The following is a 13,701-nucleotide window of genomic DNA, read 5'->3' as shown; positions in this document are numbered from 1 at the left end:
GCACAGTTATAAAAACTACATTCTAAAGTTTATTAAATTAATCACTTCAAATGTCATGGTTTATCCATGTAAAATAATTTAAACAAAGCTTTTGATAAAATAGGCCTAAAAAATAAATATATATAAAAAAATAAATCTTGCTAAATTAACACTCACGTAATCAAATACTAACATCCGTTCAGATATTTGATGAACCTTGCCCATCCCTAGTTCATACAAACTGCAGTGTGAAAGATGCTGTGGAGCGCAGTAACAAGTAAACGAACAGACCTATGGAGGGATGGTGGGTGACGACCAGGATCTCCATGGCAATCTTGTCAGCCTCGGCTGTGTCGTTCCACTGGCCGGCCACAGAGCACACCACACCCAGCGCCTCCAGCAGGACACGGGGGGGACTGTAGGCCTTGCCCACCTCAGACAACTCCCCTGACTCTGTCTGCAGCACCTCCTGAGGCAACACCTGGGGAAAGACAAAGACACAGTATATAGTCAATGACAAAGGGATAATGTAGAGATTCATATTACACTACAAATACAATTAAAATATTTGTACTTAACATCCCAATTTAAAGTCAGTCATTACTAGTTTATAGTACCACTGAGGTGAGACCTGCAACTACAAATCTATAAAAATTCTTAGTGCCTCACAGTCAACTATTCGTACCTTGTGTTTGTTGATGACCACTCTTAGTTCTCCCAGAAGGCCGTGGGCCAGCCCGGAGCCGCCCAGGGAGGAGAGCAGCTTCTTCACGGTCTGCTGTGCCCGCTTCCGCACACGCCAACTACGAGACAGCAGCACCGCCACAGTGGCACGGTGGTACATCCTGACAGGTGAGGAGAGCAGAAAGAGTCAACACCTACAGAGTACTAAACGTGGAAATGTGTTACGCAAAATGCTGATACAAATTCAGAGCGACTGAGACAGTAAAACAATCACTCACGGTGATTTGCCGTTGGTGAGTCGGTGGGAGTGGTCCAAGAAAATTCTCTCACACAGCTGTATCACTGTGCACAATGCTGGGGTGAAAGAGATTTAATGTATGAAATGTATACATTCACTAATGTAAGTCGCTCTGGATAAGAGCGTCTGCTAAATGACTAAAATGTCAAATGTAATACTCAATATCGTCCCATATCTTGACACTTGCGCGATTACTGACAGTCTGCATTAGTGTTTTGTGTACTGTTTGTTTATTATGCCTCACCTTCCTCACTGGCCTGGGAGAGGAACTTCTCTGTGGTGAATAAAGGTTTCTTCTCATCCAGGATCAGGGTCCAGAAGACAGCCAACTTGGCCTCTGCAGTAACAACAAAACACACCATTCTATCAGTCTCTAAACTGATGAACAAGGGCACTGTCCCCTACTGGGAACCTCAACATTCAATAATTATGGGGTGTCATGATCCTAAATTCTCTCACCTGTCTGGGTCTCCAGCAGAGACAGTCGACTCAGGAGAACAGCAGCAGCCACGCCCTCTGAGAGCAGAGCATGCTGGGAGTTCTGGGCCGCAGCCTTCTCAACTGTCTGGAGAAGGAGGGGCACGAGGTCAGAGACCTGTCCCAGAGTGTCCCCTGGAGAGGAGAGAGAGGGCAGGGCTGTGATTCTGTGCATCCTGCATTCCGTAGAACTGGATCAATACACGCAGACAAGTTATTTCATTTCAAAGACAAGCTCACAGACACACAGGTAACAGTTGCCCAGTGCCTGTGACTAACTAACCTTTGAAAGCCCCCAGCATGGCCTGCAGGTATGCGTGGCGGACAGGAGAGGTGGAGGTCTTGAGGGTGAAGGCCTTCTTGAACCAGTCCAGCAGAGCCTTGGGGACCTCCACCGTCAGCCGCCCACTCCACTGAGACAGCATAGCCACTGCGTGCACCAAGGTCCCCTCATGGACTGACAGACAGAAACACAACATGAGCACCTCTCTCTATGGATGAAGGGATTGAGAAGGAGGAAGGAATGAGAGATAGTTCTTACCTTCTTGTTGCAGATAAGGGATGAACAGCACAGCGACTGTAGAGCTGAGAGTTTGGCTGGAGGTGCCCGACACAGCATGATGGCTGCAGCTGCCGATACCTGGACAGAACAAGTCAAAACCAGGGTTAAAAAACAACATCCATCGGTCTGCAAGACTACACACTAAGTGTGGGTTATGAAGGACAGAAGAATAGTGACCACGCTACCTGACAGCACACTCATCTTCTGGCCGAACGCTGTGAGCTTCCCCTCTGACCCTGAAAATACACAGTTCTGTTAGTGCAAAAACATACTTTACACTTGGGTGTTGTGCTATGTGTGCTCAAATGTTTCTTAGGTCATAGTAAAGTGAGTTGTCCTTGCCTCCCAGGATGCTGAAGAGGTGTGTGATGACATCCTGTACAGCGCTAGGGTCACTACACTGCTTGGCCAGGTTCCGCATGGCCTGCACTGCCTGCTCCATCAGCTGGGGATTATTGGCCTTCAGCTGACCTGAAACACACAACCTGGTTACACACACATAGAGAGAGAAACATCCTCAAAAAGCTACATTTCTACATATAAAGGCCTGACTTACTTGCAATGCCTTTTCCAATATCCATGGCATACTGACTGAGGTCAAGAGTCACTGAAGCCAGTAGACAGGAGACGGCTGAAGGAGAGAGGAAATTATATCTTGAAAGGACAAAACTACAATACATAGTAGGTAATATACACAACATTGTGTTTGATTGTGATATTAGCTACTGTACTCACTCTGCATGGCGTTCTCTGGGCTGCGGAGCATGGCCTTCTGCAGGGCAGGCAGCAGCAGCTCCTTGAACTCAGAGTGGGAGACATGGCGCAGCAAGGAACCACTCTTGTCCTGCAGAGGAACACAAAACACATTACAGAGAAGAAGTTTTAGCACTAATACCCATATTTTGCAATACACATCAAATTGTGGCTATGGGAGGTCTTTAGGTTGTGAATTCCAATCTTTGGGTCTCACTGACAAAAGCAGTTTCAGGGCCAGTCCAGCGCCACTCACCAATAGGTGTTGGTGTGGTCTAGTCTTGCTCATGAGGACTGCCTTCATATACAGGTCCAATATGGCACTCTAAAAACAAAATAGAGGCTTGGTTACAGATATAGATTTTTTATTATTATATAGAAATATTTTTCATCTAATTGAATTCAAATAAGACTCACCTTGTGTTTCTCTACAGTGGCCATGTCTTTGTTAGTTGTGCAAAAGTCCAGACACACCCCCAGCAGAGCCAGTGAGCTGGGGTTCTGCTCCAGACTCAACAGTGTGCTTATATACTGATCCGCCAGGCCAGGGTTCTGGAGAAAAACAGCAGAGACAAGCATTTAAATCATAGCAAATCCAATATATAGATTTTACACTGGACCACGATGACAGTGTCCAAATATTCCTTATAACCGTCTGGCGTTCCTTGAATACCAACCCCACACCTCCCTTACCTTTTTCCATAGGTGGTTCAGGTTCTTCAGGGTTGACTTCAGTGCTGTTGCTTGAGCCCCTCCCACCACTTCAGCCAGCAGTAAACTCTGTACCTCCACCTGTCAGAGGAAAGATAGTGAAGCATGGATGGGTGGATGCAGAAACAGTAGTAGGGCTTAACAAGTCCCTATACAACCAAATCTAACATCCCATCACCTGTGTGGAATTGACGACATCTAAATTCATGCCGAAATCGTTTCACAGTATATATGTAAATAGTGATTGCTGGGAGGTGAAAGGCATGGCTTCTATAAGCAGTGTCTGATTCCTTGCTCACTTACCAGTTTCTTCCAGATGGGGCACACTCTTTTCTCTGGAGCCAAGAACACAGAGCGAACCAACAGGCAGGTCCAGGCCAGCCCGGTGAAGGCAGCCGAGCCTGTGCTCTTACTGACAACACCATAACAAGATGGACAGGGAACACAAATAAGGTATTCTGTATGTGGTGAAATTAGTACAATATTTCACAGAACTCACTGTAAAATGTATACAAAGCATTTAGTCTTAGCCCTATTCCTATCCCCAAGTCCTACCTGGGTGCTCCATTCTTGCTGATGACGCCACAGTTGAGGAGGCAGTGAAGGAGGCTGGTTGCTAGGATTTCAGGTTGAGACTCAGCCAGTAGGCCAATGACGGAGAGGAGAGCTCGTCGAGATGCAGCATCCCTAGAGAAGACATGTCATTTAACTCTCAACACACACTTCCAACAAATCAATAACTGGGGAATACTGAAGAGCAGTAGGCTAAGGGCACCTACCTGTATCTGTGTGGAGTGAGACAGAAGAGCTTGCATAGCCCTTTGATGGCTGGCTCTGGTAGCTCTATAAGGACATACACATTGCTTTAATTTGACAATCCAAGACAAAAAATAAACAGAGTGAGAGCAGAAAATAAACAAATTATACTAACTACATGGGCATCGATCTCCTCACCTTTGCCGCTAATACACTGTTTCAGTTCGCCAAGAATCTCCTTACGCTCGCTTACACTGGCTGTGGTCACTTTCACAGCAAATTTCTTCAGTGTGTCCGAAACCTGGTGCAATACACACAGACATCCAAAATCAAATGAAAGCCGCCTGGCAATGTGTGCATCTAGGATAAAGTCAATCATTTGAAACAATAGTACTGAATATTCAAAAATGTCACACTGATTGAAGATGTAACTTTGTAATTAGTCTTCAATTTATCAAGATGGAAAACATATCTTCAGAGATTTTTATGGCATCATCAGGCAAAAAGTGATCAGACCACCCATAACAATTAAAACATTTAATTGAGCAAATTTCTGGATACTGAGGTGTGGTCACCAAATACAATATGCCATTCAGAAGACAGTCGTGTTTGGCTTCTCATAATAGCTAGCAAACAAGTACTGTATAGTATATGTTCTACCTAAAATTGTCTGTTGCCAACAAAGAACAACTTCATGAAATGCTTCATTGTCGCTAACTGCTAAATAAATTATAAACTAGGCTGGCTGAAACCTACTCATCTAGTTGGTGTTTCGATTAATCTAAAACAACGGATTTGGTCACCACGAGAAAACTGACTAGCTAGTTAGCCACGTACTGCTAGTTAGCTGGCTACTATATTTATGCTACCTATGGCTAACGTCAGCACTCTGTACTAGCCAGGTAACGGTTAGCTAGCTAGCTTAGCCAGCTGGACAATGTTTAAATCATTTATTTTACGGGAAACCCTACAGGCAGCCACAATAAATGAATTATCCCTCATATCATATCTTCCTTGTCAGCAGTATGTTGTTGACAAATCCTCGAGGAGGAATCAGCACCATTTTAAACATCAGCGACACAAACCTGCGTGTCCGCTGCCATCTTGCCGGTCTCAAACTAGGGAGAACTTATAGTCACTTCCGGTTCATGATACGAGTGATCATCACTTCAAGGACAGTAAGTACTGTTTTTTTGTTTGTTTGTTTATTTTATTATTATATTATGTCATTTTTAAATAAATAAAAATATTTGAAATTCCATACTGTTTGAAGGATACAAATTAAAATGTGTTACAATCTTTAAGAGAGATGTATAGATTTTTGTAACACAAACGTCACAAACAAACAGAAAGCACAAATACAGAAACACATACAGGGCTTTTACATTCAAAGACATTTGAAAAGCTTAAGAGTATCAGTTGATTTCGCCAGGGGCGCAAGTTTGGTTTTAGAAGTGGGGAGGACATTATTCCCCCCAAGTGAAAGTTGTGCCCCTTGATTTCATCACCTTCTTATTCTTACAGAGCATAGTATTTAATATGTCTTGCTCCCAGACAAATTAAACAACTTCTTTGCGCGCTTTGAGGACAATACAGTGCCACCGACACTGACCGCTACCAAAGACTGTTGGGCTCTCTTTCTCCATGGCCGGCCCAGACGGCATCCCTAGCAACGTCCTCAGAGCATGTGTCTGCACAGCTGGCTGGTGTGTTTACAGACATATTCAATCAATCCCTATCCCAGTCTCCCAAGAAAGCTAAGGTAACTGAACTAAATTACCATCGCCCCATAGCACTCACTTGTGTCATCATGTAGTGCTTTGAGAGACTAGACATGGATCATATCACCTCCACCCTACCTGTTACCCTAGACCCACACCAATTTGCTTACCGCCAAAATAGGTACACAGACGATGCAATAGTCATCACACTGCACACTGCCCTATCCCATCTGGACAAGAGAAATACCAATGTAAGAATGCTGTTCATTGACTACAGCTCAGCATTCAACACCATAGTACCCTCCAAACTCAACATTAAGCTTGAGACCCTGGGTCTCGACCCCGCACTGTGCAACTGGGTCCTGGACTTCCTGACAGGTCGCCCCCAGATGGTGAAGGTAGGAAACAACATCTCCACTCCGCTGATCCTCAATCCCACAAGGGTGCGTTCTCAGTCCTCTCCTGTACTCCCTGTTCACCCACGACTGCATGCACGCCTCGGCTTGATTACCAACAACGACGAGACAGCCTAAAGGGAGGAGGTGAGGGCCTTCGGAGTGTGCTGTCAGGAAAATAACCTCTCACTCAATGTCAGCAAAACAAAAGAGATGATCTTGGACTTTAGGAAACAGCAAAGGGAGCACACCCCATCCACATCGATGGGACAGCAGTGGAGAAGGTGGACAGTTTTAAGTTCCTCGGTGTACATATCACCAACAAACTGAAATGGTCCACCCACACAGACAGTGTGGCGAAGAAGGCGCAACAGCGCCTCTTCAACCTCAGGAGACCGAAAAAATTTGGCTTATCACCGAAAACCCTCACTAACTTTTACAGGTGCACAATTGAGAGCATCCTGTCGGGCTGAATCACGGCCTGGTACGGTAACTGCGCCGGCCACAACCGCAGGGCTCTCCAGAGGGTTGTGTGGTCTGCACAACGCATCATCTACAACAGGAAGGCAAAAAGATCATCAAGGACAATAACCACCCGAGCCACTACCTGTTCACCCCGCTACCATCCAGAAGGCGAGGTCAGTACAGGTACATCAAAGCTGGGACAGAGATTGAAAAACAGCTTCTATCTCAAGGCCATCAGATTGTTAAACAGCCACCACTAACACAGAGAGGCGGCTGCCTACCTACAGACTTGATATCATTGGCCACTTTAATAAATGGAAAACTAGTCACTTTAATAATGCCACTTTAACCTGTTTGGGATAGGGGGCAGTATTTTCACGGCCGGATAAAAAACGTACCCGATTTAATCTGGTTACTACTCCTGCCCAGAAACTAGAATATGTATATAATTAGTAGATTAGTAGAAAACACTCTAAAGTTTCTAAAACTGTTTGAATGGTGTCTGTGAGTATAACAGAACTCATATGGCAGGCCAAAACCTGAGAAGATTCTATACAGGAAGTGCCCTGCCTGACAATTTGTTCTCCTTCTAGGGCATCTCTATCAAAAATACAGCATCTCTGCTGTAACGTGACATTTTCTAAGGCTTCCATTGGCTCTAGGAAGGTGCCAGAAAGTGGAATGAGAGCTCTCCAGTTTTTGTGAGTGGTCCTTCTGAGAACAATGACACTGAGGCGCGCGCATGCACGAGAGGACTCCATTTTTTTCTTTCAGTGTTTGAATGAACACAACGTCGCCCGGTTGGAATATTATCGCTAATTTACGAGAAAAATCGCATAAAAATTGATTTTAAACAGCGTTTGACATGCTTCGAAGTACGGTAATGGAATATTTTGACATTTTTTGTCACGAAATGCGCCGGCGTGTCACCCTTCGGATAGTGACTTGAACGCACGAACAAAACGGAGCTATTTGGATATAACTATGGATTATTTCGAACCAAAACAACATTTGTTGTTGAAGTAGAAGTCCTGGGAGTGCATTCTGACGAAGAACAGCAAAGGTAATCCAATTTTTCTTATAGTAAATCTGAGTTTGGTGAGAGCCAAACTTGGTGGGTGTCAAATTAGCTAGCCGTGATGGCCGGGCTATCTACTCAGAATATTGCAAAATGTGCTTTCACCGAAAAGCTATTTTAAAATGTGACACCGCGATTGCATAAAGGAGTTCTGTATCTATAATTCTTAAAATAATTGTTATGTTTTTTGTGAACGTTTATCATGAGTAATTTTGTAAATTCCCCCGGAAGTTTGCGGTGGGTATGCTCGTTCTGAACATCACATGCTAATGTAAAAAGCTGTTTTTTTAATATAAATATGAACTTGATTGAACAAAACATGCATGTATTGTATAACATAATGTCCTAGGAGTGTCATCTGATGAAGATCATCAAAGGTTAGTGCTGCATTTAGCTGTGGTTTTGGTTTTTGTGACATATAAGCTTGCTTTGAAAATGGCTGTGTGATTATTTTTGGGAGGGTACTCTCCTGACATAATCTAATGTTTTGTTTTCGTTGTAAAGCCTTTTTGAAATCGGACAATGTGGTTAGTTAAAGGAGAGTTTTGTCTTTAAAATGGTGTAAAATAGTCATATGTTTGAGAAATTGAAGTTTTTGCATTTTTTAGGTATTTGTAATTCACGCCACTCTATACCATTGGATATTGGTGAGGCGTTCCGCTAGCGGAACGTCTGTCCCTAACAGGTTTAAGAATGCCACTTTAAGAATGTTCACATATCTCGCATTACTCATCTCATATGTATATACTGTATCGTTCACTATCTATTCTTTACAATCTATTGCATCTTAGCCGCTCTGTCACTGCTCATCCATATATTTTATACTTATATATTCACATCCCATTCCTTTACTAGATTGTGTGTATTAGGTTTTGTTGTGGAATTTGTTAGATATTAGGTTTTGTTGAGGAATTGTTAGATATTACCTGTTAGTTACTGCTGCGCTGTTGATCAAGAAGCATAAGCATTTTGCTACACTCTCAATAACATCTGCTAACCATGTGTACGTGACCAATAAAATTTGATTTGAATATGGCAAGGTAATTATTTATATCTACCTTAAAAAATATTGAATAGGATGGTTTCTTCTAAAAAATTCATTTTATTGTCACAGAAGTTGTCATGGAGAGAAGAGGACCAAGGCGCAGCGGGATTGTGGACACTCATGTTTATTAAATAAAACACGTAAAGCATCCACTTGAAAACAACAATAAACAGTACTTACAACAGCAACAGTCTTGCAGGCACATACAATGCAGTGCAAGGACAACCACCCACAACCCCAAAGAAAAACACACACACCTATATAGGACTTCCAATCAAAGGCAACTCAACACACCTGCCTTCAATTGGAAGTCCCAATCACCAACACAACATTTAACAAACACAAACCACCTGCCACATCCTGACCAAGACTAACACAATTACGCCCTCTGCTGGTCAGGACGTGACATTTATAGATATAATATTTTATAAAAATTATAATAAAATTCATCACATTCTTTTCGTTAGCAGAGAATCTTGGACTATCAAAAACAAAAATAACATCACAAGCTTGCAGATGGATGTCCCTAACAAATCTTTTACACAGCCGAAGTTCCACCCAGAACATAGGGATATACACACATTGGAAAAACAAAGTGGTTCTGTCCCAGATTGACGAAATGTACATTTCTCCTCAACATACAAATACTTTCATTGGATGGCTAACATCTATGAGTTCTTTCAAAGAGTGTTTCCCTCACTTTGTTTCTGAGCACATATGTGTATGATAAAGTCCATACCTTCGGCCAATTTACAACACATAGCAAGTTCCACATACCCTTTTCTATTGGAACAACACTGTCAGGAAAAGCTTCACTAATTAATGAATTATTGCATTTTTTAATCAATAATTGAGACACTGTTAATTACTATCTTTGAATTTACAAGTGATGGATCTGTAATGACAACAGTTTGTTTCTAAAGGGTTTCTAAAGACCACCATTACTCCACACACAGAGACGTGTGCAAAGCTCTCCCTCGCCCTCCATTTGGCAAATCTGACCATAATTCTATCCTCCTGATTCCTGCTTACGAGCAAAAATTTAAGCGGGAAGCACCGGTGACTCGGTCTATAAAAAAGTGGTTAGTTGAAGCAGATGCTAAACTACAGGACTGTTTTGCTAGCACAGACTGGAATATGTTCCGGGATTCTTCCGATGGCATTGAGGAGTACACCACATCAGTCACTGGCTTCATCAATAAGTGCATTGATGATGTCGTCCCCACAGTGACTGTACGTGCATACCTTAACCAGAAGCCATGGACTACAGGCAACATTCGCACTGAGCTAAAGGGTAGAGCTGCCGCTGTCAAGGAGCAGGACTCTAACCCGGACACTTATAAGAAATCCCGCTATGCCCTCCGACGAACCATCGAACAGGCAAAGCATCAATACAGGAATAAGATCAAATGATACTACACCGGCTCCAACGCTCGTCGGATGTGGCAGGGCTTGCAAACTATCACAGACTACAAAGGGAAGCACAGCCGAGAACTGCCCAGTGACACAAGCCTACCAGATGAGCTAAATAACTTATATGCTCGCTTCGAGGCAAGTAACACTGAAACATGCATGAGAGCATCAGCTGTTACGGACAATGGTGTGATCACACTCTCCACAGCCAATGTGAGTAAGACCTTTAAACAGGTCAACATTCACTAGGCCGCAGGGCCAGACGAATTACCAGGACGTGTACTCCGAGCATGCGCTGACCAACTGGCAAGTGTCTTCACTGACATTTTCAAACTCTCCCTGTCTGAGTCTGTAATACCAACATGTTTCAAGCAGACCACCATAGTCCATGTGTCCAAGAACACTAAGGTAACCTGCCTAAATGACTACCGACCCATAGCACTCACATATGTGGCCATGAAGGGCGTTGAAAGGCTGGTCATGGCTCACATCAACACCATTATCCCAGAAACCCTAGACCCACTCCAATTTGCATACCGCCGCATCAGATCCACAAATGATGCAATCTCTATTGCACTCCACACTGCTCTTTCACACCTGGACAAAAGGAACACCTATGTGAACATGCTATTCATTGACTACAGCTCAGCGTTCAACACAATAGTGCCCTCAAAGCTCATCACTAAGCTAAGGACCCTGGGACTGAACACCTCCCTCTGCAACTGGATCCTGGCCTTCCTGACGGGCCGCCCCCAGGTGGTAAGGGTAGGTAACAACACATCTGCCACGCTTATCCTCAACACGGGGGCCCCTCAGGGGTGCGTTCTCAGTCCCCTCCTGTGCTCCCTGTTCACAGTGATCACCAACAACGATGAGACAGCCTATAGGGAGGAGGTCAGAGACCTGACAGTTGGTGCAAGGACAACAACCTCTCCCTCAATGTGATCAAGACAAAGGAGATGATTGTGGACTATAGGAAAAGGAGGACCGAGGACGCACCCATTCTTATTGATGGGGCTGTAGTGGAGCAGGTTGAGAGCTTCAAGTTCCTTGTCGTCCACATCACCAACAAACTAACATGGTCCAAGCACACCAAGACAGTCATGAAGAGGGCACGACAAAATCTATACAAATTCAGGAGACTGAAAAGATTTGGCATGGGTCCTGGGATCCTCAAAAGGTGTTACAGCTGCACCATCGAGAGCATCCTGACGGGTTCCATCACTGCCTGGTATGGCAACTGATCGGCCTACGACCGCAAGGCACTACAGATGGTAGTGCGTATGGCCCAGTACATCACTGGGACCAAGCTTTCTGCCATCCAGGACCTCTATACCATATTTCTAGCACGCAATGATTACATTAAGCTTGTCACTCTACAAACTTGTTGGATGTATTTGCTGTTTGTTTTGGTTGTGTTTCAGGTTATTTTGTGTCCAGTAGAAATGAATGGTAAATAATGTATTGTGTCATTTTAGAATCACTTTTATTGTAAATAAGAGTATAATATGTTTCTAAACACTCCTACATTAATGTGGATGCTACCATGATTACTGTCATGGGCGTCGTAAGGATTGGACCAAAACGCAGCGGGTATAGTGCTCATCTTCTTTATTTAGATTAAAGTGAACACTTAAACAAAAGACAAAACGACAGTTCCGTAAGGTACAAAGACTATAACGGAAAACAACCACCCACAAACCCAAAGGTAAAAACAGGCTGCCTAAGTATGGCTTCCAATCAGAGACAACGAGAAACACCTGCCTCTGATTGGAAACCATACTCGGCCAAACATGGAAAAAGAAACATAGAAATAGAAAACTAGAACCAAAATCCCCTAGAACCAAAAACCCCAAAACACACAAAACAAACACCCCCTGCCACACCCTGACCATACTACAATTACAAATGACCCCTTTACTGGTCAGGATGTGACAATTACGGGTAGTCCAGAATGAATCATGAATAATGATGAATGAAAAAGTTACAGACATAAAAATATCATACCCCCAAGACATGCTAACCTCTCACCATCACAATAACAAGGGAGGTTAGCATTTTTGGGGGGGTATGATATTTATGCCTCTGTAACTTTCTCACTCATCATTATTCAAGATTCATTCAGGATTATCTGTAATCATGGTAGCATTCACAATAATGTATGAGTGTTTAGCAATATTTTATATTCTTATACCCTCAAATTAAAGCTGACAGTCTGTACTTTAAGCTCATAGTCATTGTATCATTTAAAATCCAAAGTGCTGGAGTACAGAGCCAAAACAAATGTGTCACTGTCCCAATACTTTTGGAGCGCACTGTATGCTGTATACACATTAAAATACATGGCAAGCACAAAAACATCACAAATCACCCAGAAAAATAGTTACATTCCTTCACAAATAAGTCCCAAATCAATATTTTAAATTGCCCGAATGGCACCAGAACATCAAGATGAAATGTATTTAGAATTTTGTTCCAGCAATACGGTGCATTAAAATTAAAAGCAAAACCTAGGAACCTCAAGAGTTAACAAATCCTGTAAATGGGTTAGGCAACTCAGGTGTCTATATTTCTATAGCCAAGTTAGATAAGACAGAAGTTTGTGAAGAATGGCCTTATAAACAACTGCCAGAAGAAAACTAAATTACAAGAAGAAATGTTATAATATTATGTATAAAGGCCTTGTGAAACTCTGCCGTTAATCCATCATTGCCCCGGGATTTAAAAAATAATGAATTAAATGTATAGTTATACTTCTTGAACATTCAGTTTCCTCATTTACAGTTATTGGATTAATAATAGACTTAAATATTTCTGAGCGTCGTTGTTATTGAGTCAGTTTGTAAAGATTATTGTAAAAACTAGCTACAAAGGTAGAGATTATTTTACTATCTTCACTTAAAGCCCCATCAATTGTTAGTTTCCTTAAAACATTCTTTTCAGAATTTCTCTTTTCCAAGCCAAAAAAATAGGTACTATTTCTCTCGCCTTCCTACATCAATTGTCTTCTTGATCTAACAAAAGCCCCTCTAGCCTTATCTTTGTACATTTCAGCTTATTCATTTAGCAGTCTATGTAACGGAATGTCATACAACCCTGTACCTTCTTTTTGATGCTCAGATAGGGAAGTCATTTCATTGACAATGCTTTCTATCCTTAACTTATTTTTTGATGCATGTTCCTTGCCATGCCTCATTGTCAATGTTCTAATCTGAAACTTTAGTAGTTCCAGAATTGCCTATTGTAAAAACGGTGGGCTGGTACGCCCTCACCCGTCTGAGCCGTCGGCTGTGAATGTCCTCGTCCGCTAGTACAATTATGCTGACTGTGATTTGGGTTCTGACCCTCCAGAGGATGTCTGGTA

At 42.8% G+C, this 13,701-nt stretch overlaps 1 protein-coding gene across 1 annotated transcript in view; it reads right to left on the bottom strand.

Moving 5' to 3' along the window:
• LOC106585483 (stalled ribosome sensor GCN1) overlaps positions 1-5,370 on the bottom strand; it is a 38,181-nt gene extending 32,811 nt beyond the window's left edge. Inside the window, exons 1-19 of the mRNA XM_014171737.3 lie at positions 5,306-5,370; positions 4,419-4,521; positions 4,244-4,307; positions 4,020-4,151; positions 3,768-3,876; positions 3,447-3,545; positions 3,171-3,305; positions 3,010-3,078; positions 2,736-2,844; positions 2,557-2,631; positions 2,343-2,471; positions 2,186-2,236; positions 1,980-2,078; positions 1,722-1,895; positions 1,421-1,573; positions 1,206-1,298; positions 942-1,017; positions 665-824; positions 271-460 (exon numbers count right to left, since the gene is read on the bottom strand). Coding sequence (XP_014027212.3) covers positions 271-460; positions 665-824; positions 942-1,017; positions 1,206-1,298; positions 1,421-1,573; positions 1,722-1,895; positions 1,980-2,078; positions 2,186-2,236; positions 2,343-2,471; positions 2,557-2,631; positions 2,736-2,844; positions 3,010-3,078; positions 3,171-3,305; positions 3,447-3,545; positions 3,768-3,876; positions 4,020-4,151; positions 4,244-4,307; positions 4,419-4,521; positions 5,306-5,323 — 2,038 coding nt within the window. The 5' untranslated portion in view covers positions 5,324-5,370. The remainder of the gene's footprint in view (positions 1-270; positions 461-664; positions 825-941; positions 1,018-1,205; positions 1,299-1,420; positions 1,574-1,721; positions 1,896-1,979; positions 2,079-2,185; positions 2,237-2,342; positions 2,472-2,556; positions 2,632-2,735; positions 2,845-3,009; positions 3,079-3,170; positions 3,306-3,446; positions 3,546-3,767; positions 3,877-4,019; positions 4,152-4,243; positions 4,308-4,418; positions 4,522-5,305) is intronic.
• Positions 5,371-13,701: the final 8,331 nt, after the last annotated feature.

The sequence above is a fragment of the Salmo salar genome, chromosome 24, assembly GCF_965601325.2.
Source record: "Salmo salar chromosome 24, fSalSal1, whole genome shotgun sequence".
NCBI lineage: Eukaryota > Metazoa > Chordata > Actinopteri > Salmoniformes > Salmonidae > Salmo > Salmo salar.
This window is presented reverse-complemented; position numbering and strand designations above follow the sequence as displayed.